This window comes from Felis catus, chromosome E3, assembly GCF_018350175.1.
Source record: "Felis catus isolate Fca126 chromosome E3, F.catus_Fca126_mat1.0, whole genome shotgun sequence".
Taxonomy (NCBI): Eukaryota; Metazoa; Chordata; class Mammalia; order Carnivora; family Felidae; genus Felis; species Felis catus.
Genome location: NC_058383.1, coordinates 8,797,038 through 8,824,805, shown reverse-complemented (window position 1 = coordinate 8,824,805; position 27,768 = coordinate 8,797,038). Strand labels below are relative to the sequence as shown.

Genomic DNA, 27,768 nt, shown 5'->3' with positions numbered 1-27,768 from the left:
CGTGTGTGCCCCTCCCCCGTGCTGGCTCTCACGCTGTGCTAATGTTCCACGCATCTTTAGACCTTCCAGTACGGGGACTCTGTGACTAGGAGAATCCTAAGGGCGAGGCCACGAAATGATGTGGAGAAGTGTCTGCTCCTCCTGGGAACATCAGCTCATGGATTATCCAAACGATGATGGACATCTCACTGGGTGCCAGACACGGTCACAGACCCTCGGAACCCAGACGCGAGCCCTCAAGGAGCTCCTGGTCCGGTACGGCGGATGGGACGACCAGACACCCGAGTCTGACACGGTGCGGGCCCGGGGAGGGAAGCGCCCGAGCCCTGGGCACAGACGAGGGGCTCCGGAGGAGACACCACGGTTCCCTTATCGTTATTTGGACAACTCTTTCCTCAAACCCAAAATGACAATTAAGCCAGAATGACTGGCTTGGAGTTTTCCAGAGTGTGGTCACCAGATGCCACGTGTGTGGGAGGGCCGCAGAGCTGTGGGTCCCATCCCAGACCCACTGAGTCAGAACTACGGGATGCGGCCCAGGAAGCTGCATGTTTAACCACGCCTCCGAGGAACCTTAGTCAAGGTCAGGGGTCCAGGACCTGCGTGATGAGGGGCAGGGCACTGAATTCCAACGTGTCTGGAGTTGGGGTAGAGCTAGGTCGACGATCTTACACAGCATCGAAGGCACAGACGTGTTCCACTCCTCCCTCCCACCGTACATTCCTGTCCTTCTAGGAGACACCTGGACCTGCCCTGTATTTTCTGATCTGAATGTATTAGGGGAGTTCTACCTTTCAGCATGAGCCTCCTCATGTGGGGGCCGGGTCGAAGGACGCCCATTTAAGTCATCTCTGCATAAATGTCCACATTAAAAGACAAGTAACAAGTGAAGCACACAGGGGGTGGACGTGATACACACACAGAATGGAGCCCCCGCTCCGGGCTTTTACATTTCATTGGCAACCAAGCGGCTTTCCCTGGCCATCAGTGGAAGCCGGCGGGCTCTCTCCCTGCCGTCCGCCTTCCTTAACTTGCTTTAATTTTCTCAGCAGCACTTGGCACTTGACCCCACCCAAACTTTCACTACGTGGCAATCTGCTTGGAGATGGCCTCCAGGAGAGCAGAGGCTTTGCTGTCATTCACTCGAAAACCTCTGTGAGGACCGAGCAGGCCTTGTTCTGGGACACCGGGGACACAGTAGCAAATGAGATCACAGGACTAAAGAACCTGTATTCTAGCAAGGAGAGAGACCGTCGGCAAGTCAGGAAACAAAGGCAGTGCCGGAAGGAGAGAAATGCAAAGGGACGAGAGGACAGAGACTGCCAGGAGGGGAGAAGGCCGCCTGCGTGGCGAGCTGCAGGTCTGGAAGGACCCACCACCTTTGATTCCTGGAGAGACGGGAGGCCCTTTCCAGGTTCTGTGAGCAGGGCCATGGCCAACTTGCAAAGTGACGGGATCCCTTCGGCGGCTGTCTTGCCAGGTTTGATGGGAAGATCGGAGGTTTGACTTTGTCTGGGTGAAGCCTGCGATGTCTTTATTAAGGATGGCTGCCAAGCCTGGAGGGGAGGGGAGAGGTCTGAGCCGGAAACACGAATGCGGGGGTCATCGGCGTGTGGCTGGGACTTAAGGTGATGGCGGGGAGTGGACCTCTCAGGGACGCGGGGAGCAAGTGTAAAGACTGAGCCCCGAGGCTGCTCCCTGTGCCCGTAAGTGCCAAGCACACAGGAGGCACCCCAGCAGATCCTTACTGAGTAGATCAATGTTCAAAATAACCCCTGACATGGGCGTGTGAGGGGTAATGCTTCCATTCTGATGAAAGGAGGAAGGTCCTTTAGCTTAGATGAAAATACATTTACACCTTCCCCTCGTTAGGCAAATCAGCTGCAGACTTTCTGATGCACATTCTCTGACTGTGGCTCACTTCCATTCACGCCCCGTGTTATGCTAATGGTGTGCGAGGCAAGCTAACCCCCACCTTGCTTCTTCCCCCAGGGGTCCGGGCAGGTGAGGTGCACACCCAGGGGGGCAGGCAGGCATCCATCATCCCTAGAGGAAGGGTCTGTCAGGCACAATCAGAACTGTGCGTGTACGGATGCGGACAACACCTCCTCCAGCCCCAACTGTTTCGTGGCTGGGAGAGGTGGGTTTGATGAAAGCCACACAGACTGTTATTAAAAGCCCACGTAATGTGGCAAGCACTGTGCGAAGTTCTAGGGCAAAGCACTAGGCGGCACCAGTCGTGGCCCTCGGGATGCTGCCAGTCTCATGTGGACGCTGACCCTCTCTTGTGCTGTGGTCCCCTCCGAAAGTCTAGTAAGAGCATTTGGACCTCTTCCTAGAAGAATGTTTTAAAAATATGTATGTTTACTAAGGAAAACACTTATTTTGAAGTGCAGTTACTATAGTACTTAAAACAATACCTGAATTTAGGAGATAGTAACAAACGTTCTTTATCGAAGCATGAAATAAGGAATCTTGTGGTGGCTCTAAGAACCACGGGCTATTTGAAGGATCAACAACAATTGTAATGTGATGGAAAATATCATTTCCACTTGCAACCAAGTCACAGGTTCCTATTCTTTTTTTTTTAATTAATTTTTTTAAAGTTTATTTATTCACCTTAAGAGAGAGAGAATGCAAGTCGGGGAGGGAGAGAGAGAGGGAGACAGAATCCCAAGCGGGCTCTGCACCGTCAGCGCAAAGCCTGATGTGGGGCTTGAACTCACAAACCCTGAGATCATGACCTGAGCCGAAGTCGGACGATTAACCGACTGAGCCACCCAGGCACCCCTCTTATTTCTGGTTTGTTGACCTCACTTGCAAGGGAAGGAAATGCTACATCATAGTCAGGTGTTAGTGAAAATAAAGATGTATGTTTTCTGGGGGGGTCCAAATTCACGGTCCCCTCCCACCGGAATCCTCTCCCTGGAACGGAAGAGACCAGATCCCTCTTAACGTGCACGCAGAGGCTGGTGCAGGTAAGTGTGGGCACAGGAACGGGATGTGGAGGGGCAGGGATCTGCTTCTGAAGAAAGGCTGGTGACGATGTGCTGGGATGTCAGAGCATGGTGAGCCTGGAAAGGCCCGAGATTCTACGAGGGGAGTGATCATCAGATTCGGCATGAAATGAGGCGGTGAAGGCCGGGCTGACTCGCGAAGCCTCTCGCGCACTACGTCATGATTTTTCAGCAGAGGCAAGAGAGAGCCATGGAAAGATTTTAAGGAGGACAGATTTTAACAGGATAAGACTTCCATTTCAGGAAGATACTTTCAGCAGACACTTGGAGGATGGATTAGTCCAGGGAGAAATTGGCAGCAAGGAGATCCATTGGGAAGATACTAATGTAGCAGGGCCAAGAGACGAAAAGAGCCAAATGATTAGAGTGAAAAGGGAGGGATGGATGCAGAATGTCTCAAGGAGGTGGAATTAATATGGATTAGACAGCAGGGATGGTAAGAGGCAGGAAGGACCCTCTGTCTCTGGAATAAAGGAAGACCCTGTTTGCCTTAAGTGGGAAGAAAAGCTGTCTGCAGGGAAGTCACGGACAGTGAGGTCACTTGAATTTGAGATGCCCATGAAAGAACTGTCTGGAAAGGAGATGGAGCTGAAAATATAGAGCTTTCTCTACTGGGGTTCTCAACTTTTTCTTATTGCTCCGTCAGGACTCTTTATATATAGATAGATATCTGTCATAGAGAATGCAAATATTTTTTGTCACTTTATCAATCAACCAATTCACAGAAAGCTGTGAATTTCCCTGATTTCCACCTTTGGCCTCATGCTTCGAAAGGTTTTTCCCACCCCCACATCATGTAAGTAGCCATCTAAAGTTTCTCCTAGTATTTTTATGTTTTTTTTACACTCACATATTCAAAACATCTAGACTTGATTCTAGATGGGGCTCAGCTCTGACTCTTGTCTTTTACATAGTTAGCCAATTATTCTGACACCACCTACTGAAAACTCCACCCTTCTCTAACTTCTTTAAACTCATGCAACTTTTACAGACAGCGTTTTCTAAAACAAATCCTTAATTTCAAAACTTTCACTAATATACAGAGCTACCAACAAAAAAAAAAAAAAAAAAAAAAAAAAAACAACCAAAAAACAAAACAATCATATGCCTACACACAGAACTGACCATTTGATGTAAGTGGTACTTTTTTCCATTATTGATGGTTAATTCCTTCCTTCCTTTCTTTTTTTTTTTTTTTTTTTTTTTTTTAGTAGGCTTCATGCCCAGAGTGGAGTCCAACACAGGGCTTGAACTCACAACCCTGAGATCAAGACCAGAGCTGAAATCAACAGTTGGACCCTTAACAGACTGAGCCACCCACGTGCCCCCGGATTCTGGATTTCTAACTACACTTGTGCTTCCCAGGGAAAAATGGGAGTGTCCAGTAATCTTTCTGCTCGGTAAATCCTAAAAATCGTACAGCTTTCTTAAGGGTCGAGAAGCGCGCAGAAGTCCATCAAAGCGAGGACAAACGTTGAAAAGATAAATGAAAAGGTAAAAATATATGCTAGCCGATAAAATTTTGAGAGTAGGCTGCTTTAGTGCTCCAGGCTATTTTGAGAAGTTTCCAAACACCACATCATTTCATTCTCCGCCCCCCCCTCCCGATTCCTTTAGGTTTACCTTTAGGGAAATTAGAGGGCGCACGTGCGGTCGTTTGGGGGTTAATTCTCACTGATGCTGAATGCCCTGAGTCTTTGCTTGTTCATCAGAGCATTAAATCTGAAAGCTCAGGAGAGCAGTGCAGCCAGGCTGCAACAGTGAAGCTATAAAGTTCTGCATTAAAAATTCATATCGCAGGCTCGCCTCGGAACTCGGCTCTGGCTGAAAGGAGAGCTGACGGGGAAATATGAGACACCCCACTGTCTTTCTGGCAATTGGAGACATTCCTCAACAAACAGCACCTCAGGAAGGGAATGAAAGGGCAAACAGGCCGTGAAGGAAATCAATGAGTTCAATTATCTCGCTCACTCTTACTCTCCTATAGGAAACTTTTCATTCTTAAGGCTGGTTCCAAAAAGTTTTTTTTTTTTTTTTACCATATCCCCAAACCAGAGCCCTAGACATCCTTGCTGGTGCCCAGATGTTTGGCACCTCTCTTAATTTGTTTCACGACAGCCCAGAGAGCCCTGAAATTTTCCAAGCCACACGGGGTGAGATGTCTCCTGGAGTCTGAGTCGCCTCGATGCGCGACCGGCAGGGACCACACGCGAACGACTTGCTCTCGCGTCGGGAGATGGGCCTGCGCACATGTGGCGTTTAGGTTTCAGCAGAGCTGCTCGGCGGTTATGAACCTCCAGAGGTTAAGGCATCAACAGCTCTGCAATAGTATGTGCTCGGAGCTTTCTGCACCCCACCCCCCTCACCCCCGCCTTAGCAGCGCCCACAGGGTAACTGGCTACGAGTCCCTTAGGACGATGACTCCCACAGCCACAGCGTGCTGACGTGGACCAAGAGGCACAGACACACCGACTCTCATAAGGTCAACACAGATAAAGGATGGGGGCCCTTCAGGGCTGGGAAAGACCTCAGGCTGGGGGAACTCGGCCACCATGTTTTCCGACGGGCCAGGCAGGACGTGAGGAGGGGCCTGGTAGGCAACAGTGGTGGTGACCGCGAGCCCCATTTGCCGAGGGTCCGTGTGCAGATACCACGGCAGGCACTTTCTACGGGCATTACTTCATTCCACTGGTGAGGAAACTCAGGCCCGAGCACAGAAACGGAGCGCCTGAGGCCGGGGCTCTCCTCCTCCTCCTCCCAGAGTGTCTTCCCTGGAGACCACTCCACGAACAGGCTGCAGGGGCCCAGCTGGCACACAGGATGGGGGATCCAGGTTCTGGGAAGCAAGGGGGGGATAAAGTGAAGAGGCCAAAAAGGGAGCAGGCTCCTCAATGCCGCCCATGGTCATCCAGCCCAATCTGCTTGTTTGACTAGTGAGCACACAGCTACTGCTGAGGGACGGGACTCTGAGGGGCCCCACCGGTGACAGAGCTGGGGCCGGAACCCAGGGTCTCCTGACAACAGGCCTAGCCCCTTCCACCGCCCACTGACCAGAGGAGGCCGGGACGTCTATCAGTGTCACAGAGCAGCAGTCTGGTGGCGAGGCCAGTGCCGCGGGAGCCCTCGGAGCATTCTGGGAGTCCAGACTCTCCCGTCTGGTGATGCCACAGGGAAGCCACCTAAAAATGCGACAGCCACTGGCAGGATAAAGAGGCACAGAAAGACGGAGCGTGTCTGGAGTGTTCTAGTTTTAACCTGCAAGGCAAGGAGGGCAGTGTAATGAATCAGGCTCCCAAACAACAGGGAAATTAACGAGTAACCATCCCACGGCACACCTATTTGATGGAATACCGCACTGCCCGCTTTTAGTTTCTGAAGGATGGTTAATGACACAAAAGAAACACTTAGATGTCAAGTAAAACAAAAAACAACCAACCAACAGCCTAGAAGTGAAAAGTGCCTATCCATCTGATGCCGTCTGTAAAAGACAACAGAATTAATAAACCACGGTCTAGAAAAAAAGACAGGAAGGAATATGCCAAAGCGTTAACAAGTTATCTCTGCATCATGAGATGACGCCTGATGACCTCTATTTTCTAAAACCAGTTAAAATTTTCTAAATTTGGTATAATCCACAGGCAGGACTTTTGTAATTACAAATACTGTGTCATATAAAAGGGGTTGATCTTCCCCAATCTGGGGGCAGTCCGTGGGAAGAAGAATCTCTCGCCTCTCCCAGCCCTCCTGCTTCCCTTCCAAAGAGCTGTCAACCGGTCGGCGTGCATCGGATCACATTCTCCTCTGCCACCTGGGGAGCGGGGAGGCACTGGAGGAGACGTGCTGCGTCATGGTGACCTGTGTGGTCACAGACCTCCCGCAGAGAGCCAGAAACGCGTGGCCCTCGGAGGAATTCCACTAGGGGCAGGAACTGGAGTGTGTTCTCTAGGCTGGGCCTCTGTAAGGCTTCTTCTTGAAGCCCTCTCGTGGTTTAGATGGCTCCCTCTCTCTTCCTAGAAGCCACCAGGTTCCTTAGGTTGTCCTGCCAGAGTGTCCTTGATGTCCATGGTCAGGGTCCAAGCCCTGTGCTACTCAGACCTCATCCACCTGTCGTCAAGGTGAAGGCTCATGCTGATTTAGTACATCGATCAAAGTCTCTCTCTTGATGACGTACCTGTGACCGTGCTGACGCGCACATGGTATGCAGAGAATAAGATGAGGGTCATTGTTGGGGCGCCTGAGTGGCTCCATTGGTTAAGTGTCCAACTTTGGCTCACGTCGTGATCTCACGGTTCCATGAGTTCGAGCCCCGCGTCAGGCTCTGTGCTGACAGTGTAGAGTCCGCTTTGGAATCTCGGTCTCCCTCTCTCTCTGCCCCTCCCCCACTCTCAAAAATGAAAAAAAGAAAGAAGATGAGGTCCCTCTTCGGAGGCAGTTCGGTTGACATTTGTCAACTTACAGGTGTTCTTACAGGTCATTAGATATACCTTGATGGCCACAAATTGATGGTTTTCTCCAACGGTCCCCAAACCTGTTTCCTTGAGTTTCAAACTGTGAGCTCCTCAAGATTTACCTTTATAGAGAATCAGGAAAACTTCAAGGGTCTCTAAAAACACGACATTTTGAGCCTGGGTGGCTCAGTCGGTTGAGCTTCCAACTTCAGCTCAGGTCATGATCTCACAGTTCATGGGTTCGAGCCCTGCATCAGGCCCTGTGCTGACGGCTCAGAGCCTGGAGCCTGTTTTGGATTCTGTGTCTCCCTCTCTCTCTCTCTCTGCCCTTCTCTACTCGCACTGTTTCTCAAAAATAAATAAACATTAAAAAAATTTTTTTAAAAACGCACAAAATTTTTATGAATGCCCGCCAAACCCAGATGACCATCGAGGAATAATGCTTTTTCCCTACAATACCGTCTCCAAGGATGCTGTATGAATATGATCACTATCTCTCCATCCATAAACATGTTACATACACACACCACATACGGGATCGCCCTCTGTACCGTATATATATGCGTGTTTTAGCGTACAGAGCACAGCGTGTGAGCCCATGTGCGGATCCCATCTGGAACCGCCCGCCCCCTTCACTCTGCCGTTCTGGTAGGTGACACAACGCCTGACATTTTCACACAGGCCTTTAGGAAGATTAGCTGAAGGCGGGAGGCGTAGAGATTGCTGGTTCTCACTGCTGCCACGTAATTTCCAGCTGCATCTGGAGTCCACGGAACAGGTGAAGAATCCTTGGCACTCAGAGGAAATTCTACACGAATTTGAAAACACGAAGCCACCCCCTCCTTCCCGTGCAGCGCCCTGGGCTGGGAAATCTCCAGATCTGGGCTGTGTTGCTTTAGAGATGCTGCTGTTGCTGCAGAAGCCAAGGAAAGCCTTTTAGGGCTCACCCAGGCATCGGATTTTAGGTGTGAAGTGAAATACTTGTACAGGGATGGAAAATCCCAGGAATTCTACAAAATGCACAGTTATACTCTTTGGGAGATAAGCTACAGAAAAAAAAAAGTCCTCAGCTGTTCCCTGCAAGTGTGATTTGGTTGCCTCTAAGGTTGAAGGGACAGGAGGGTTCTTTATTCAAGCCCATCCCCACGAAACCATGAAAGAAGCTGCCTATTTTTAGGGAAATTAATCTAACCAGGATAATTACGGCAACTCGTACTGGAAATTGATGACTCATCAAAAAGACAGGAAATAGAAAATGTTCCCTTCTTAAAGGTACAGCAGAGAGACTCCGTTCAGACACTAAAGTTGGTATCTGCAAATGCAACTGGGGGACGAAGATGTGTCCTACGGGATCATCAAAATACTAGTGTGGTTCTCAGGCTTTGTCGGCTGGGCTCTACCTGGCCCAGGTTTCTAAGTTTTTCATGTGGCGATGTCAAAAAATAAATACGAGAGCGACCAGTCTGGAAGGGCCAATAGGGTGGGGCTTGTGGGGAGAGGAGGCTTGAAACTCCTGGAAACCTCTCACCTGGCGCTCTCTTAAGAAGGCAGCACCAGAACGGGACTTTGTGGGCCACCATGGCAGTGTGTGAAGTGCCCTGGATTCTGAGTGTGCGCAAAAACCACCGCCAAAGAGTCCAGGGCGATCCGTGTGCAGGGAAGGTGTCTACGCCACGGCCACTCACTGGCACACCATCTGCACTTCCTACCTGGGCGTCGTGTCTGGAGCCGCCCCTCGGTCAAATTGCCTCTCGGGGCCCCTGTGCCCCGCTGCTGGGCATTCCCTACCTCTACGATGCGGGATATGGGCTCCCCTCAATGATTCCATAAAGCCCTAAGCCAGGCTCACTTGGAAAGGTTTCCTTTCTCAGAGCACACTGCGTTTTGTGAGAAAGCACTGGTTACAGACATGCGATAAAGAAAATACTCTCCAATCAACCCAAGTGAAGTTCCCCATAAATGTCTCTTTTGTAATATACTAGGTAAGTATGTGTATATACAATGTAGTTCTTTTAAAGAAGCACATAGGAAAGGAATAGAACACGAGTAACCTTAAGAAATGTGCATTTTTTCTGGCAGGAGAGGGTTTGATAGGTTCAAATTCTCCTAAGACTAACATTTGCTGAAAAAAAAAAAATAGAGCCTTTCAGTGTAATCAGGTATTTTCTTTTATCGGAGGCTCAGAGTCACAGACCCCAAGCTGAAGGGGACGGAACAAGCCGTCTGTATGTGTCAGCACCAAAGCTACTTTTGCAACCGGCATTCGGGGGACAGACCAAAGAGGTAGGTGGCCGTGGACTTGCACTTGAGAAAAGAAGAGGAAAAAAAAAAAGGGAATTCCTGCACTGGTGCCCGGGACGCGAGTCTGGGAGGGTAACCCCCTCCTGCGGTGTGAGGTGCCAGCTCAGCCACCAGCCCAGGTGAACAGCTGCAGCAGGCGAGCCAGAAGCGAGGCAGGCTTCTCTCTGGGGCCAGATGCCACGCGCCGAAACGAAGCCCGCCCGCCCGCCCGCCCCCACGGCCATCCTGGGAACTGTCTAAAGTCCACACGCTGTGCTTGGCTGCCATCTCCGAGGCAAAGTCGGTCAGGGTGCTACATCTCCATTTGCTAACACAAGTGGGATGAGCTGAGCTGCACCTCTGAGAAAGGAGGGATCTTTTTAACTAAAAAAAAAAAAAAAAAACAAAGCGGAGAAATAATTCATTTATTTAACCCAGAAACGGTTATAATCTGCAACCCTGCAATCCTCTTACACAACTGTTTTGGCAAACCCCCCTGTGTTCCGACAAATATTAAACTGTGCTTGCCATTTGTCTAAGGAACCTCGCATTAATAAACATGAAGAAGAACACTTTTACCTCCCACTCTCAATGACGGGACAAAACAAAGACCAGCTGTATTCATCAATGGGTCCTTGTTCTGCACATAAAGGCTAATTACATTTTGCTTCAAGCCTACACATGGAAAACTTTACTGCTGCTGTCCCTGACAAAGTCAGCCTGCGCTGTCCCAGCTGACGCAGGGCGGTGACCGCACACAATGAACCAGGCTCTCTCGGAACAGCCCTGGTGCCTTCGACCTGCAGGCTTCTTTCCAAAACGGGGGTGAGGGAGGGTCACCCCGGTGACATCCCCCGGTGACGGAAAGGCAGAGGCAGCGTGGGCTCTTCAAATCCCATTGGGATTTGGGGCCATTAGCGTCAGCCTTCCCTGAGGACGGCTAATTTCAGAAACGCACAGCAAGCCCTACCGTGAGCTTGCTGGGCATAGGTTCTTTTTGGCGACAATAGAGTGGCTGATGGCCGGGGCGGGCTGTCACCGCGCTGGGGGCTGCCTGCGCACCTTCCCGTTACCCTGCACAGCCAGCCGGTCTCTTGACCGCCACTGTGCCCGCCCGTTGCAGGGTGAGGGCAGCGGGAGTGGTGGGCAGCGAGCTCCCCCAAGGACACATGGAGAGTCGTGGACCCCGTGACCCGCTCCGGGTCAGCCTTCTCCAAAGCCCCCACCCACTTCCTGCATTTTCTGTAACAAGTATTTAAGAATCCCTACTGTCACAGAGAGAAAATAAATTGTTGTGAGACATTTTAAGGCCATTTGTGAAAAGACTTGCCCCTGGAGGGCTTATATTCATAGGTATTGATGAAAAGACATGAAGTCTAATGAGATACATGAAGGGTGGGCGTGAGGGCGGGACAAACGTTTCCCAGAAAACAGAAGAGGGGAGGGACGCGGAGGGGGAAGCTTCCATCTACATGGGATCTCCAAGACTGAAGCAACCCCCTGAAAGCTACAAGAAAGTAGTGATTATTAACTCAGTCCATTCTCCACATTTTTTGCGGATTACTTACTCTGGGAACCATGTACAGTAAGTGTTTGGCCCTAGGCTGCCTTTTTGTCAACAGCTAGTCCATTTCTGACTTGGGAAACGACCGAGCCCTGTGGGGGCCTGAGTCCACCCCCTTCCCCTCCCCCGGCCCCACACACACTGCGCCCACCTTGCCCCGTCCCCACGTCCGGCACTTCTGGCTGGCTCCCCAGGTCAGCGTGGCTGCCCTGTGTTTTCATCCCCTTTGCCTCCAGCAGCCCCTGGCTGGAACTCATCTTTCAACCTCAAACCACACGTCACCCCCTTCAGGAAGGCTCCCCTGATTACCCTTTCCTTTTGTTCGAGCTGGGTGGACTTCCCACCGGCCTCTGCGGAGTCTGGCCATGAGAGTCCTGGCGCCAGGAAGGGGGGAGGGTGAGGTCAGGGGTCCTCTCAATGCTGCCGCATTGCCTCCGTGGTTTCCCTGCTCCCTGCCCCGGGCTGAGTGCACCGTCTGATTTCCGTGGACACCCTGACAGCACAGGGCCTGTCACAGCAGTGATCACACCGGATTGCAATGGCTCCCCACCCCCACCCTGCTGAGCCTTCTTTCTCAGGGCTTCCAGAGCCCAGCTAAGTGCCAAGCACAGAAGAGGCCTCCAGGAATGTCTGCTGCGCCAACGAGTGGATCTATTCTGAGTCGTGCCCATCACGAGAGTTAGGCTTTTTCTCTCCACGCACAGCCGTACATGCCACACCGCTGGCTCCCTTCTCATCACCGGAGAAGGTGAGAATTTCCTGCTCGGATCCCGGGAGGGGACGCACCCCAAGAGTGCCCACGGCCCCATAAGCAGTTTTTAACAATAGCCATAGTCCCCAAGCAAAGCATTTTTACACGACAGAATAAGCAACTCTCATACTTTTTGATTCTACGTTCCGCTTCCTGTAGTTTGGTGAAAATGAGCAAGTAACGCATAGATTTTCATTGATATGGGGAAAACACCTTTTTGGCCTTAAGACATGCGGATACAAAGAGAAAGAGTCTGGAGACGTTTCTCACTGAGCCCACACCAGTTACAACCACACCGTTCCTTGTCAGATGCCAGTAGGGTTGGAGCCTAGGAGAGGTCTAGGGCCTCTGAGGCTCCCCCCAGTGACCTTGCCGATTCAGGGGACCCCGGATTTAATGTTCTTACCTATAAAATGACAGCGCGGGCTGCTTAGGAAAAGCCCAGGAGTCAATGCACCTGTGAACAGTAACTAGAAAAACACTTTAGACCGAAAATCGTCCTCGTCATCTTAAGAGGTGCCTCTGACCCTGTTCTAGGGAGCCGATTCCCCTGAGAGCAGGGCCCTGTCCTTGGATAACTGGCGGTTCTGGGTGAGAGAAGCGAGTCCTTCCCCAGCGTCAGCCCGGCCTCTAGCAAGGTCAGACAGGGTGGGGACAGACAATGAGAGACACTGCCTCTCTGGCCTGTCTCCCAGTTGCCCCCCCGGGCCGCCAATGGAAACCTGTGAGCAGGGGACATTTAAGTCCTTCCTACATGGCTGTTCTCTGCCGCGTCGCTTCCTCAACCCCGAAAACACACCGATTAAATGGACACGCGTTTTCTACGTGGCCTTTAGAAGCCCAGTAAAAAATGATGAATGTAAACCAGGGGCCGGTACTTAGCAATCATGTGACAAGTGGCATTATCTGCTGTCATTTCGGAACAGTTTCGGTAGACGCTATGTGTCACCAGGCCGTTTCTCTCCCCTAAGTAGGTGGACGTTCGTGACTAACAGCATCTCCCCAGCGTGCCCCGCGAGGACACGGTAGGAGACATCGGCTTCTGAAAGTCAAGCTTTTGTAACACTCTCAGAGCAGTGGCTTTCAAAAGAAAATTCTGATTGGGATCCACTGGAAGAACTACATTCTACACTGTGGCCCAGTAACTGTACGTTTACATTTTTACAGTTAGACACACGATTAACCCAAAAGGGTCACAAAACGATACCCGACTTTCCTATGTGCCATGAGCCATGATATTTTCGCCTCTATTCTGTTGTTTTCTTTTCTACTGAATTTTACTGCCCAACTGGCTGGTCGCCACTCACTAAATGGATTTCACCACTGTGACACCCAGTTTCAAAAACGCTAGCTTAGAGGCGCTCAGAGACTGGTTGTACGAGCTTTTACATGCGTAGTAATGCAAACTTCGGTTAATTATAGAAACACAAGATGTATCTATGTCTTCCAGAAAGAGGTGTGGTTTGCTAAAAATAAAATATTGAAAACTAGTGAAATAAATAGATCACCACCGAAGTCACTATGAATTTTGTCAGTGAGTAAACTGATGTTAATAAGAAGGCATGGGCCAGAGGACCAGAAGGAACTATTTTAGAAAGGAAATGCTATAAACTGAGGACTGTATCAGATGGAACAGATGCCGATTGACCTCTGTATCAGATGAAAATATTGTAACTTACAAAACTGGAATTTACTGAGAAAAACAACTACTATTCTACTTAGTAGATAAGGTCCAGACAGAAAGGATAGAAAAACAAAGATGGCGGCCTGGCAGAGTAGGGAAGCCGGACGCGGATACCAGGGAACCTCAGGGTGACAGCAGTTGAAACGGCTTCTGCGGAGCTTACATCTAGGGGGGTGAAGGGGAGACGGCTCTGCACGTTTGCCACATCCCGTCGACAGCGACGCCCGGGTTGGAGAAGTTAATACCAGAGCGTCTGGGTCTCAAAGTGAAATCTCAACCAGCTATCCCACCCCTTAGAGCCAGCTCGTTCTAGCTCACCTGAAGCCACACTTTAGCACACTGACAGGAGAGGGAACGCCCACGGGGATTAGATATGCCAACAGGCCGAGTCGCCGAGGCTGAGGAAGGTATTTAGTCTTTGTGCGGGAATTCTGGCCTCACGATCAAAGTTGGTTTTGAGCACCAGGCCTGGGTAGGTGGGCGCTCACAGTCTGGAGCTACTAACTCACACAGAGCAAAGGCAAAGAGCCCACCGAGAGAGGCCCCGTGAGCAGCAGGCCCAGCAGCAACCTTGAAGGCCAAGGGCGAGTGTGATGGGACAGAGGGACGCCCTATGCAAAACAGGAGCCTCGGAGGGGGTGCACTATTCAGAGCCCCTGCCCGCTACCCAGAAGGCCCGCTGTGGGAGCACAGCAGGAGGACACGGGTCTCTAAGGGAGACAGGAGGACCCTCGCAGGACAGGAGAAGGCGAACCAACGCCTTGCCTGGTGCCGCCTGTCTGGACTTCGGCAGAGGAGAGCGTGGCTAGGGACAACCTCTGTTGCTTCTCCACCTCTCTTGACTTATGTCAATACTATTCCTTCTTTTCTGGTGTTCTGCAGGGAGAGCGGGCTGGAACAGGTGTCCCTGTGGCAGATCACACACTTCCTTCCGCCACAGCCACCTGTGACATACCTGCCCAAATGCACGCATTCCCGACGTATACACAGACGTGTCTGTCTACGTGTATACATTCCCGACGTGTGCACAGAGATGCCCGGTGTCCTAAGGTAGGAGTTGAATAAATACATCCGTTTGGGAGCCAAGGACCCAGACACGGGGAAAGGTGACGTGATTTGCACAGACCAAGCTCCACAAAACGTCTCCTGTATCACATCTTCTGTAAGTTGCCTTTTCCCCAAGTTTTCTTAGAAAAAGGCACATGTTGAGGAGGCTTCACATTAATTAAAGACAAAAGTCTCAGCGTTCTGAGAGCACCAGAGATTACGGTCACATCGTGGGGAGTAAACTGACGCCAGGAGCTCACGGGGGTGCTGCTGTGTTCCTCACGGCGGCTCTGAGGCCAAGCACCTCCTGAATCCCGTACTGCTTGGCAAAAGCTGACAGACAGGAGGGCAGAGCCGGGGGAATATTCTATGGATTAGCAAAACACAGGTGACACCTGACCGAAAGCATGCAGACAGAGGAAGTCAGGCAGAGACTTACTTGGCAGTAATTTCTTCATCGTATTTGGTTTTCAGGTCAAATAATTCTGTTCGGGTTTTTTCCAGGGCTGAAAGGCAGAGGACACAAAGCCGTAATGTAAGGTGCCAGTTGTCCGAGTTAAATTAAAAAAGCAAAAATGTACAAGCAATATATTCTCATCTGAGGAGTCGAAGATAATGCAAATGCACAGAACTTCCAAAAACCCCCTTTCTTTTCCATTTCATCCACGCACCTCCTGGGAGAGAACGCCGGTCACTGGCTCGGTGTGCAGATTTCCTGCCTTTATGTGTATTTTATTGCTTAAAAAAATATTTCCATACATAACCGCATATATACATATTTTCACCTCTGCATAAATAGGAGGCTACAAATATATTCTGAGACTTGTTCTTTTCCTTTAGCAGAAAGGCATGAAAAACTCTCCAGGTCAGGACATAGGCAGTAACAATTAGCTTTCGTACAGAGCTTGCCAAATGCCCGGCACCTCAGGACCCGCAGAAGCGAAGGTTCTGGGGTAAGGATACTTAGATACTCCAAAACAGGCCACTCCCACCCAGCTGGCTCCCCCCAGAGGCAATTTACATTCCCATCAATACCGCGAGTGTAGCAATGGTGCCTCTACGCTCACCAACACCGGACAGTATCAATTAAAAAAAAAATTCTTTTGACAGTCTGACGGGCAAAACGATCTTTCCCTGATTTAATGAGCATCTCCCTGCCTGGGAAGAATGGTTAACGTTTTTTTTTTTTTTTTTTTCATATGTGTACTGGCCACATGCATTTTTTCCCCAAACCGCCTGTTTGCGTCTCTAGCCCCTGCTTTTATTGGATTATCTCTTTTTCTTGATGTGTTACTGGTTTTTAGGAGGTCTCTAGATTTGGGGGGGAGGGGGGTATTATTCACGTGTCTGCAAATGTGCTGTGACTACACAGCACAGCACTCGGTCGGGTGGTTTTCACTTGGATTCTGAGGTCGTCCAATATTTTTGCCCCCACGTTTCAATTCATTATATCGTGCGGTTTCCCTTTCAGAAAAAAAAAAAAAAAAAAAAGGAAAAAAGAAAGACAGAGAAGAAAAAAGAAGTGCAAAGAAACGATAAAAACTGTTAGCACACCCTTTTTTTGGTGTCTTAAATTTGAAAGGTCTGCCATGAGTGTTCTTAATTTCGCTCAGGGTGGAAATAAGTGGTTGGTTTTTTGTTTTTTTTTTTTTTTCTTTCCTATTATTGTTCCAAATGAAATGTCAGTCCCTGACAGTTTGGTGATTTAGATGTGTTTGTTGGAAAAGGCGCAGGAAAGAAAGGATGGCTTGTGGAAGGATGAAAATGGAATTCAGATCCTCCCGCTTCCGACACCAACAGCTCGGGGTGGGCGGCTAATGAAGGGAAGGCGGAGGCGCTGGGGGCTCCGAGGAGTCACTGCTTCGGGGCAACCGGGAGACGGCCCGGAGTGCCCCCTAACTTCGGCCTGCCCTGGACAGACTTTATTAGGATGACGGACAGCACACCTGTCTGCAGAGTCTGGACTTTGTGCTCCGCTTCCTCCAGCTTTGAGGTGGTGGACATCTGTGTCTCCTGCAGCTTTCTGGAAAGGAAGAGAACAAAGCCAAGCTGGTCATCTCGTTTCCCAACGTGAAGGTCTCATGTGCTCTGCAGCTCGGTGACCGGCAGCTGGCGAGAGGCACACAATCGGCGGCCGCTGACGGTGGGCGCGCGCCCGCTCCCTGATCTTTGGCGCCCCGACTCTGCACCCACGTAGGACCGAATGTGCAGGGTGCATCCTGACGTGTGCTAACTGACGCAGCCAGTTATCTTAAATGTGACTTGTTCTTCAAATGCCAGATATTAAAAAAAAAAAACCAAAAAAAAACCAAAAAAAAAAAAAACCCAACCATCATCACGAACTCATTGTTTTCTGAAGTTACCCAAGAAGAATGATACATTTACATTTTGCTGACACAATGAAGGAATTTGTTGGGATAAAGGATGTGCTAATAGATGTGACAGCTGTTCCATGTCTGTTATAATGGAATGCAGATGTGACCGTAATACCTAATGGGTGGTTCTCAATGTCTGAACCCAACATCCCCAGATTTACATTTCCCCTGATCTCCAAATGAATTCCCTGGTCAATAAATAGCATTCCTTGCTCCTCATCTGCAGAGGATGTCTAAAAATAAGTTTATTATTTTTACATCATATGAATAGAACACATGTGCTCATACTAACGAACCTGGGAATATAGAAAAGTAGAAATTACAGCATTAAAAAAAAAAAAAAATCACCCAAATCTCCATCACCTATGGAAAAAGCCTGCTCGTGTTTTTCGCATATTCTAATGATAAAACTAATAGAGGCTCCAAGTTAATAAAAACAAACAAAAACAAAACACATGCACAAATATAGACACTCCGATGTAATACACGAGAGCGTAACATACACTCCCCGCCCCTTTGAACACAAAAGGGATCACAGCACACCGGGCATTCTTGCTCTTCTCCTCATTTCCACACTCTGGAAACATTCTTCCTCATTCTTATTAAATAATTAACGTAACCAGCCTCTGTGGACACTTAGCTTGTTTATCGCCTCTTTCTACTAAACAGTTCTGCGGTGATCATTATGTAGATATTGCCGTGTAATTCTGAGACGGAATCTGTCGGATGAAATGCTAACAGAGGATGTATATGGTCACAGAGTAGATGCAATGTGTTGTTGTTGTTCTGATATTGAGAAACTTCCCCTCCCAAAAAACCTCACTAACTTAAACTCTTGCTAACAATACATGTTTGTTTTCCTGTGCCAACACTGGATAAAATTAAGCCTAATTTTCCTGCTGAGTAAAGCAGAGCATTTCTCTTTGTATGAACTATCTGTACATCTCCTTGGTCCACTTTGTAGCGCTCAATTTTCCCTATTAATTTGTAAGAGCTCTTATGTGGTGCAAAAATTTCTTCCCGGTTTTTTAATTTTTTTTTTTTCTTCCCACTTTTTTGATGCTTTTAAAATGTTTATTGTGAGGGGAGCCTGGGTGGTTCAGTGGGTTCAGTGTCTGACTTCAGCTCAGGTCATGATCTCACGGTTCGTGGGTTCGAGCCCCGCGTCGGGCTCTGTGCTGACAGCTCAGAGCCTGGAGCCTGCTTCCGATTCTGTGTTTCCCCTCTCTCTGCCCCTCCCCTGCTCGCGCTCTGTCTTTCTCTCTCTCTCAAAAATAAATAAACATTAAAAAAAAGAAAAAAAATGTTTATTATTTATTTTTTTAAAAATTCGGTTTTCAATTAGAAATACCTACTCCAAAGTTACTAAAAACAAAATACTGCCTAAGTTTTCTTCCAGTATGTCCATGATTTAATGATTGATATTTAACCTGAGAGCCACTTCAATTTCTTGGTTGTAAAGAATGAGATGGAAAAAAAAATCTGTTTTCATCCTCCACCCTGAGTGGTCAGCCCGTTGCTTCCAACTTTAAATATAACTCATCCCTTCACCTAGTTTGAAAAGTCAACTTAATAATATCAAATTCCCAGATGAATTTACTTCCACAATTTTCTAACTTTGCTCTGTGCAGCTGTAATCACACTGCATGTGATTCTGTATCACGCATTTTTCACTCCATATCTTGCTGGATGCGTTTGTGTTTCTGGTCTTAATGCAAATTCTACATGACTATCACTGCAAGGGCTGCATACTGTTCCAGTTGGGGGTGGCCCATCTTTACCCCCCATGTCTCTTTGGCAGAGGGCATTTTGATTGCTCGCATCCTGCCCCCACACCCCAGTATCAGTAACATGGTAAGAAACTGCTGTGGCCATAAAGTGCTCTCCTGGGAAGCACATTTAGGCTGGGTCAAGAATCTGCTCATCTTGGGGCGCCTGGGTGCCTCAGTGGGTTAAGCATCTGAGTCTTCATTTTGGCTCAGGTCATGATCTCATGGTGAGTTCGAGCCCTGCACCTGCCCCTGTGTTGAGCTCTGTGCTGACAGTGTGGAGCTTGCTCGGGATTCTCTCTCTCTGCCCCTTCCCCACTCGTGCTCTCTCTCTCAAAATAAATAAGCAAACCTAAAAAAAGAAAAAAAAAAAAAAAGTCTGCTCACCTTTCAGAACCTGGACTCTCTACCTGGCTCCCTTCTTTCCTGGGGGGGCTGCACCTGGCCCTGCTCTCCCAGGCCCCGAGGGACTGGCCTTGGTCCCGCAGCCAGGACTTGGGGAGGCGACACAGGAGCATAAAGGGAGGCCAGGGCTGGAGCAGGGGGTTGGGCTCTGGTCCCACCCCTGGGTGACTAGCCGGGACAGCGTGGGCAGATCCCTAATCTTGAAGCCCAGTTTCTCGATCTGGAAAATGAGACCGTCCCCTCTTGAGGAATGTTCTGGGCACTCAGTGAGACACCGAGAGGGCGTGGCACACAATGAGTAGGCACTGGGTGAGTGAATTGGGTCTTGTTAGTTTTCATCAGTTTTTACAAGAAATCTAACCTGCATTAAACTGTCCTAACAATATTAAACTCCCCCGTTTGTGGGAAAGCTCCGGGCGAGGCGGGCCACCAGAAATCCAACGCCCACAGCAGATGGATGGTGCACTAACATATTTTACTGATATCAGCTGCTCGACATATGAAGCACTGTGAGGTAAAGAAAAGGAGGCAAAAAAAAAAAAAAAAAAAAAAAAAAAAGCAAGCAACCAACCAAACAAAACCCCAAGATTTGTGGGTGATGTCAAATATCCAAATTCTTCTCAGAAGGTGTCAGGCGTTGAGCCTGCATCCAAGGGCTTCCCACAGAGGGTGAACCGTCATTCCCTGTCATCTCACTTTCTGCTCAATCCCCGGCCCCAGGTGACCCCAACGGACATACCGTGGCCCCTTAACTACCTGACGCCATCCACCTGTTGGGAAAGACCAACGACTGTCACTCAAGGTAATCCGACAGATCATAGACTAAGGGACGCCTTTATCCTTCAAACAAAATTCTGCTGAGAGCCCCACAGAACTGCGCTGGTCTCACAGGCCCATCTTCAATACTTCTCGCAAAGTGGGGGCGCCTGGGTGGCTCTGTCAGTCGAGCGTCTGACTTTTGATTTCGGCTCAGGTCATGATCTCACGGTTCGTGAGTTCGAGCCGCACGTCGGGCTCTGTGCTGACAGTGTGGAGCCTGCCTGGGATTCTCTCTCCCCCTCTCTCTCTGTTCCTTCCCTCATTCTTTCTCTCAAAATAAATAAATAAACTTAAAAAAAAAAACAAAAACAGATACTTCTTGCATTGTGAACTTGGGAGGTAAAGAAAACGTCAAGTGCGGGCAGATGCTGACAGACACTCACCTCTCCTTTTCTGCAAAATCATTTTGTAACTTTTGTTCCTTTTCGAGAGCTATAGTCTCCGCTTGGTTCTTCAGAGTCTGTTCATATTCTCGGATTTTTTCTTTAAGTGCTTTTATCGTAACCTCTGCAGAAAGGGGAAAAAACGACGGTGACACAGGAGCCACAATTCCATGAGGTGACACACACGGACGGGACTTTTGTAACCTGCTAGGATCGCTGTGTTTTAAACTTTGGCTCCTCAACCCTGACACAAAATCAATGGTTACGAGTCCCTTCGGAGACCTTTTACTCCCTAAATGTTAAATTGAACTTGAAACATTTAGGCTGCGAGGATCAATGGATTTTGCTCAGAAGAAGAGCTCTCGTTTCTCCAACACAACTTTAAAAAAAAGGGGGGGGGGATCGATGGTAACATAGAATATCATCTTATTGATGAGCTTTAAATTAGTCCTCTACCGAGGGAAGATTAATAATGTTTTTGTGTGGTTGAAGTCTTTCTCTAAAGAAAACAGTTCATGATTGTGCGTGCGTTTTGGAGGAAGCGGTTTTAGCCAAAGTCAGGCGGGTCCACAGACCTCCCCGGCCGTGGGCTCAGCAGGGATGGAACACTACGTGCCAGGTGGGTGCGGCGCAGATCTCTGCTAGAAGGGCGCAGCTGCAGCCTGGGTGCCAAGGGCACCCTCCCCCAGGCCGGAGTCTGGCGGGTGGGGGCTGTGTGTGCAGGGCAGGTGGCACAGGGCCCGGGGGAGCCACATCTGAGGGAGAGCGAGTGCCAGGCGCACGGGTGGCAGTGCTGGACGACGGAGGAGCCCTGCGGTGCTCAGTGCTGGGGACACAAGGGCCCTCCGGGGGGCAGGGCCGTCCCTGGAAAGTCCAGCCCTCCCCCTGCCCCCCCCCCCGCCCCGAGTGCATGTTTACAGCCCTAGCTTTCACTACCCAAAACGGAAACGCCGGGGCAGATGTAACGGACAGGGCGGGGTCCTGCCTCAGACCCCTGGCTGGCTCGCTGCACCTGCTCCCTCCCACAGGTACCCACATATCACCCTCTGTGCCAGACGGTCCCGGGCAGGGCACTGTGGTCCCAGCTCCAATGAGAGGCGAGCTCCTGGGCAACCACGCCTGCCGTGCACAGATCATCACATAGAAGGCCAGGCCGAGGAAGGGCTGAGGCACAAACGATCGGAGGAGGCCAGGCAGGCTGACCGGAGAGGCCCAGGTAGGGCTTGTGACAACGAGGCTCGGGGCCCAGGCCGCAGCGCTGGCTGCCAGGTCTTTGCCCAAGTGACAGGGGCCCCTGGCCGTTCAGGTTGTAGCCCACATCCACGCTTACTCCCTGTGCTGCACGGACGTGCCGGCTGAGGCAGGTGCACACCGCTGGGCGGTCAGCACCCGTGTGGCTTAGTGGGTAAGAGTGAACGGCTCTTTTGTTAAGAGAAGCAATTGGCCCTTTTCATTAAGTGGAACCCAAAGGGTTCTCCTTAGAGGGAGAGAGAGGAAATTAAAACCAGTGACCCCGTCAGGGCATCTGAAAGAAAAAGAGGGGGGCTTTCTGCCTTTGGGGCTGGCTGTTCGGGGCCTGAAAGAAACACTCTGAGACCCTAATGGCTAGTGATACATACACATCACTGTCGGCCCACAGTGACAGGGCCAAAGTCGGGCAGGAATGAACACTTCCCAAGCGGACACCGCGACGGGTCAACTCTGCAAACACATGCGTGTTCTTTTACGTCAATGATCTCTGTGGCCGTGGGAACGTCTAGCACATCTGCCTTTCACAATTGGTTGGAAAGATCTACACAGCCCGCGGACCTCCGGGCTCCGTCCAATGCGGTTTCTCAGTGTGACACGGCTATGCTCCTTCCAGAGGAGTCTGCGGCACTAGCTGGAGGCTCCCACTCTGTCTGAGGAGGTCTCTTTGCCATCCCCACCAGGGGCGGGCTGCTCGCTGGCCGACCGACGCTAAGCAGGGGCCAGCTTGTCCTGGAGTGTGTCCCAGCAGGATCCCCCACGTGTGAGCCCAGAAGGAGGAAGAACAGCCTGGCAGAGAGAGGATCCCAGCGCTCTGCTCTAATCAGCTGCGCCTGGGCGCCAATGGACTCATCTTTAAATGGCGGGGAGAGTTCCGGCACGTGAGAGAGAGATGCCTTTCCCGCAACCTTCTCAATCTACACCACGGTGGCGATGATAAAAACAAATGATGTACACCCCACCTTTCCAAATCAAAATCCCTGTGTACTGGGAAGTAAAGAGAGAAGTTGACATTTTTTTGGATGTTGGGAAAATCGGTAAAGATATCAATAAATAAAGAAGCGAGGGGAGTGGGAATTTCTAGGAAAAAACAACGGTGCCTAAGAGTCATTAATATTTGCTGAGTGTTGGGAAAAGTGCTAAACCCCTCCCCAGCACCCCATGTAAGCCTACCCCAATCCTAAGAGGTCAGTATGCAAAAGGAAGATTTTCAAGAGGTGAGATCACGTGATCACTTGCTCAAGGTCTCAGAGGCACACAGTGGCATCGAAGCCTCTCAAACCAGGTCTGTTTGCCTCTGGAGTCTTTGTCTTAAGTTATTTCATTTAAAAAAGACCATCAGGGGCACCTGGGTGGTTCAGTTGGTTAAGCACCCAACTTCGGCTCTGGTCATGATCTCGCAGTTCATGAGTTCGAGCCCCGCATCGGGCTCTGTGCTGACAGCTCGGAGCCTGGAACCTGTTTTGGATTCTGTGTCTCCCTCTCTCTCTGCCCCCCTGCTCACGCTCTGTCTCTCCATCTCTCTCAAAGTCTCTCAAAGATAAATAAATCCTAAAAAAAAAAATGTTTTTTTTCTTTTTAAATAATATAAAAAAAAAACCCCATCAGAGGGGTGCCTGGGTGGCTCAGTCAGTTAAGCGTCCAACTTCGGCTCAGGTCATGAGCTCACGGTTCGTTGAGTTCGAGCCCCATGTGGGACTCTGTGCTGACAGCTCGGAGCCTGGAACCGGGTTCGGATTCTGTGTCTCCCTCTCTCTCTGCCCCTCCCCTGCTCATACTCTGTCTCTGTCTCTCTCTCAAAAATAAACATTAAAAAAAATTTAAAAAAGAAAAAGCCCATCAGATGAGGCCTCTGGGGAGGAGGACACCCCACACTCAGTTACAGTTCCTCGCTGGGCAACTGGCCACCGGGGCGCTGACAGAGCTGTGTGGTGGGGGAAGGGGGCCACGCAGAGCCCCGGGCCCCCCGCACGTCCTCCAACGAAACGAAATCGAACTACAGAAAACACACAGGGCGGGCCTGTTAAAATGAGATGTCAGGGGTCACGGGAGGGAAAAAAGAAGCACCTCCTCTTGGACAGTGTGGCACCCATACCCGGATGTATGTATTTACAGCTTCTCTCTCACCTGCGTGTGGGGGCGGGGCGGGGGAGGCAGCACCTTCTCGCACCTGGATCCCAGCCCACTCAGTCCAACACCTCCCTCTCAAGCGGGACGAAGCTGTGTGGACGCGCCCCAAAGGCTCACTGCTCCCTGTGGAGCCGGATGGAGGCGGGGCCTCGGCTGGGTCCGTCCCCCCACCACGGGGGAAGGGGGGCATCCTCGGGACTGCACCTCGAAGCCTGTCTCGTGGTCTCAGAGCTAAAGCACACTGCAAGGCCCTTCAACAAGTAATCCCGTGTCCAGCCCTCGGGGCGTCTTAGACCCGCTAAGGGGAAGCCCTCCAAGTCTCCCAAGCAGTCGGCCTCCCGCACCCAGCTCCTCCCGCATCTGCTTCGAGAAGGAGCTGTGATTTGTGATTTTTGAGAAGGAGTTGAACACAGCTGGATTTTAGGTGCGGGGCGGGGGGGGGGGGGGGGGGGGGGGGGGACTCTGTCCTTCCCTGACAGGAAAAGCCGGGCAGCCTCTGCCCTCTCTGCCGGGGCTGACGGCCGGGCGGCCACGCCACGGGGTTGTTCCCTCTCATTAAACTCGTAACAAACAGGCGCCGCCGACAAGGGGACGGTGGGGCTTAGGCACGCGGGCTTGAAGGATGCGTCTGACGCCCTCGTGTCCCGGCAGCCATCGCTAACTGACTTCCCGGACGGGGGCCCTTTGATCACAAGCTGGCTCTCTGGCAGGTGTCGCCCGCAGGCGACACGGTGGCCTTTGGAAAGGCGGATCCTATGGCAGGATGATCCAGAAAGAATGTTAAAGAATCCCGGCCGGTCCCGTCACAGGGCCAGAAAATCATATGTAGCTATGGCGCTGAGGAAAAGTTCCACCTCCCAACAGCTAAGCGTCACCATTCTCTCTCTTCAATGAGGCCGATGGGGGCCCCACCCGGCCTTCGCGCTGTGTAGCCCGTTCGAGCTCAGCTCGTCGCAACAGGGTGGGGAAGGCAATTAGCAGCAGGGAAAAGAGCAAGAAAAGACAGAGCGGAGCGCACAGTGCATCTGCCACCAACCTTGGTTTTTCACTTCGGCGAATTCCTTGTTGTACTCTTCCAGAGTTTCCCGCAGCTTCTGGTTCTCTGTTTCAATGTCGTGCAGACGCTGCACTTTGAGCTGGAGTTGCTGCCCGAGGTCCAGAGCCGGCACGGGATCTGCGGGAGGGGGAAAGGCGCGTCACCCCCACTCTGGACACAAGATGAGCCACTTTCACGGTCACACGGAGGCTCGGGACAGGACAACCGGGGTGCCCAGGGAGTCGCCCCCCCCCCCCCTCCGCCGCCGGCTCCCCACGGGCTGCCACCGCTTGCCAGAGGCCAGGGCACCTGTGGCCTCAACACCCCCTGTCTGCCCCCAAGCCCCCAGCGGAGCCCCGGGCCGCACGGCTGGCCGGTTGGGGTCGCTCCTCTGCGGCCTACCAAGGACGTGTGCGCAGAGGCACCCCCCGGGGCCACAGCGTATGGACTCGGCCTGGGAACGGCTGGGATTTGCCCACTGCTCTGGCATGGTATGACACCGGAAGGACTTCTCGGTCCTTGATCTGACGGACAGGAAGGGGATGCATGTGGTGACGGCAAGTGGAGGAGCCCCGGGAAGTCAACCCCGTACCGAGAGCCGCGCCTGCAGGATGGACAGTGTGTGCGGAGGTGCCGTAAGCCTCAAGTTTCCCTTAATTCTTACGAAGCTGGAAATAACACCTGATACTCCGAGAGCGTCTTGCCGTCACGAGATACCCTGATGGACATTATCTCACTCGAGCCTCCCAGCAATCACGGGAAGAGGATGTGCGGGCCAAAGCGCCGGTAAGCGCAGGGACTTGCCCGAGGGTTCCCGGCTAGTGAGCGGACAGAAAGAACTCGAACCCAGTCTGTTAACTCCATGTGACCATCCTCCCAGTGAGGAAGGTTCCCTGGTGGAGCGGAGGACATCAACGAGGGCTTCCTACGAGGCCACCCTATACAGGGCATGATGGCTCCCCATCGCCGTCCTCCTTTACCAGGGAAGGGTGCTCCGAGGGGGAGTCAGGGCTCAGCACGTGGTGATCTGGCTTCTGCTTTTCCCGAGACACAGCTGGTGACCTGGCCCAGTGTGAGCCTGCCCAGGCCAGCGGGCCAGCCAGCAGGGGGAAGGGGGAGGGAGCACCGCACTCCTGATTATAGTAGGGACGGGACGAGACAGCACCTGGGCTGGCTAGGTGAGGTCCCGTGGCCAATTCAACATACAACCTGCCATCAGATTTACTTACAAAAAACTGGATTTTAACCTAAAATTGGAGATTGCAGACACACGGAATTGAAAATACGGACTCCTGGTCTTTGACTTTATCATTAATTCAGCCCGAAATGGAGAGGTGTTAAATGTTCTTCTGGTGTCGATCGGATCTTTTGTTTCTCCTTCTGCCTAAAAGGCACGTCTGGGCACCTGCTGGGCACCAGCGGAACACTCTGCCCTAGCGTTCTCGGCCCCGTCAGAGAGAAGTATCTAAGTCCGCTGGGCTTAGAAGAGATTATTGAAGATATTTCTGGAATGGACGCCAGCATCACTTGTGAGGTGGCTGCGAAGATTTAGTCTCTGGTTGAGGAATGCTAAACACCGAGCCCAGTGGATCCACAAGGGTGTATATTCAAGAGCTCACTTAATTTTCAAATACCAGAGTCATTAATTTTTCAGACCACCCTCAGTTCCTGGAAGCGAGGGTAGATCTCCCGTGCCTCAGTCGGCCAGTCCGCCGGGAGCCAGGAACTCCGTGAGATGCCAACGCCTTTGCAGAGTTTACAAAAGGCAGGCTCTGGGATCTGTCCAGCACAACAGTGGGCCTGCGCGTGGGGCTTAACATAACACTGTCCATCACGTGACGCCCCTGGCCACTGGGCATTTATTCTGTGTGTATATACAGTTTATGACTACACCACTTTCTCATTTGTGGCTTTTCATTCTTATTTTAATCAGCATTAAAATATTTACATTAAATTAGGTTTCAAAAGCTATTTTGGGGAAAATGGTTCCTTCGAAGTAGGGGTAGCAACAGCACTAGAGACTGAATTCCTCAGAACATTCCAGGTGCAGTTTTTTGGTTGTGTTTGTTCATTTCAAGATCTTTCCAGGGTACGCTCCTATGCGCCCCACACTCCCCCAACCTCTACCTTTTTTTACCCTTCTCCCTATGGCCTCACACTGGGCCACTGGCCTGCAGAAAACAAACAGTCTGCCCACAGCCACCTTCGTATACAACTACAATGTGAACTTGACCCCGAGGTCAGAGAAGGATTGAGAAGAAGGAGCACTGTTGCACTTGGACAATATTCTATTAACGTTCGCGCATGTAGGCTTTGTGGCACGACAGCCAACACAAATTATATTTTTGAAGAGCCAAGCTAGTATACTGCCCTTTCCTTCCCTAAAATTTGTGTCGACAACTTTTCTAGCCCATTCCTTTTAAAAGGCCAGGACCCACTGTGTCTGCTTCGAATAGAAAATCGCTTCTCTCGTTCGATCGAGCGAGGAACTCAGTGACATATAAAAATAACATGCACGTTATCAAGTGAATGGTAACTAGACCTTTAGACGAATTTTCAAAGCCTTCTATTGTAAATGAAAATTCTGGCAATCTCATAATTATTCATTAGGCATGTATATTTAATTTAACACTATTAAAGGTTAATGCCTAAGTAGCAAAACTGGTCACAGAATAAAGAATGAACCGAATGTTCCAACATCCCCGTGCATTAAGCTTCAAACTTTACTACAGTACAGCTGGATGGCTATATGCCTACAGCATTTGAATATTGTTTTGGATTATGTAAAAGGCGTTGCTAAAGTACCTCTTAG

The 27,768-nt window shown here is 50.6% G+C and overlaps 1 protein-coding gene across 17 annotated transcripts in view; it reads right to left on the bottom strand.

Moving 5' to 3' along the window:
• Positions 1-27,768, bottom strand: part of CUX1 (cut like homeobox 1) — a 375,787-nt gene that overhangs the window by 124,714 nt on the left and 223,305 nt on the right. For all 17 annotated transcript variants that reach the window (XM_023246757.2, XM_045048228.1, XM_023246756.2 and 14 more), the window contains 4 exons: positions 24,957-25,094; positions 20,543-20,666; positions 16,738-16,814; positions 15,231-15,297 (listed from right to left, as the gene is read on the bottom strand). In XM_023246757.2, the coding sequence (XP_023102525.2) occupies positions 15,231-15,297; positions 16,738-16,814; positions 20,543-20,666; positions 24,957-25,094 (406 nt within the window). The remainder of the gene's footprint in view (positions 1-15,230; positions 15,298-16,737; positions 16,815-20,542; positions 20,667-24,956; positions 25,095-27,768) is intronic.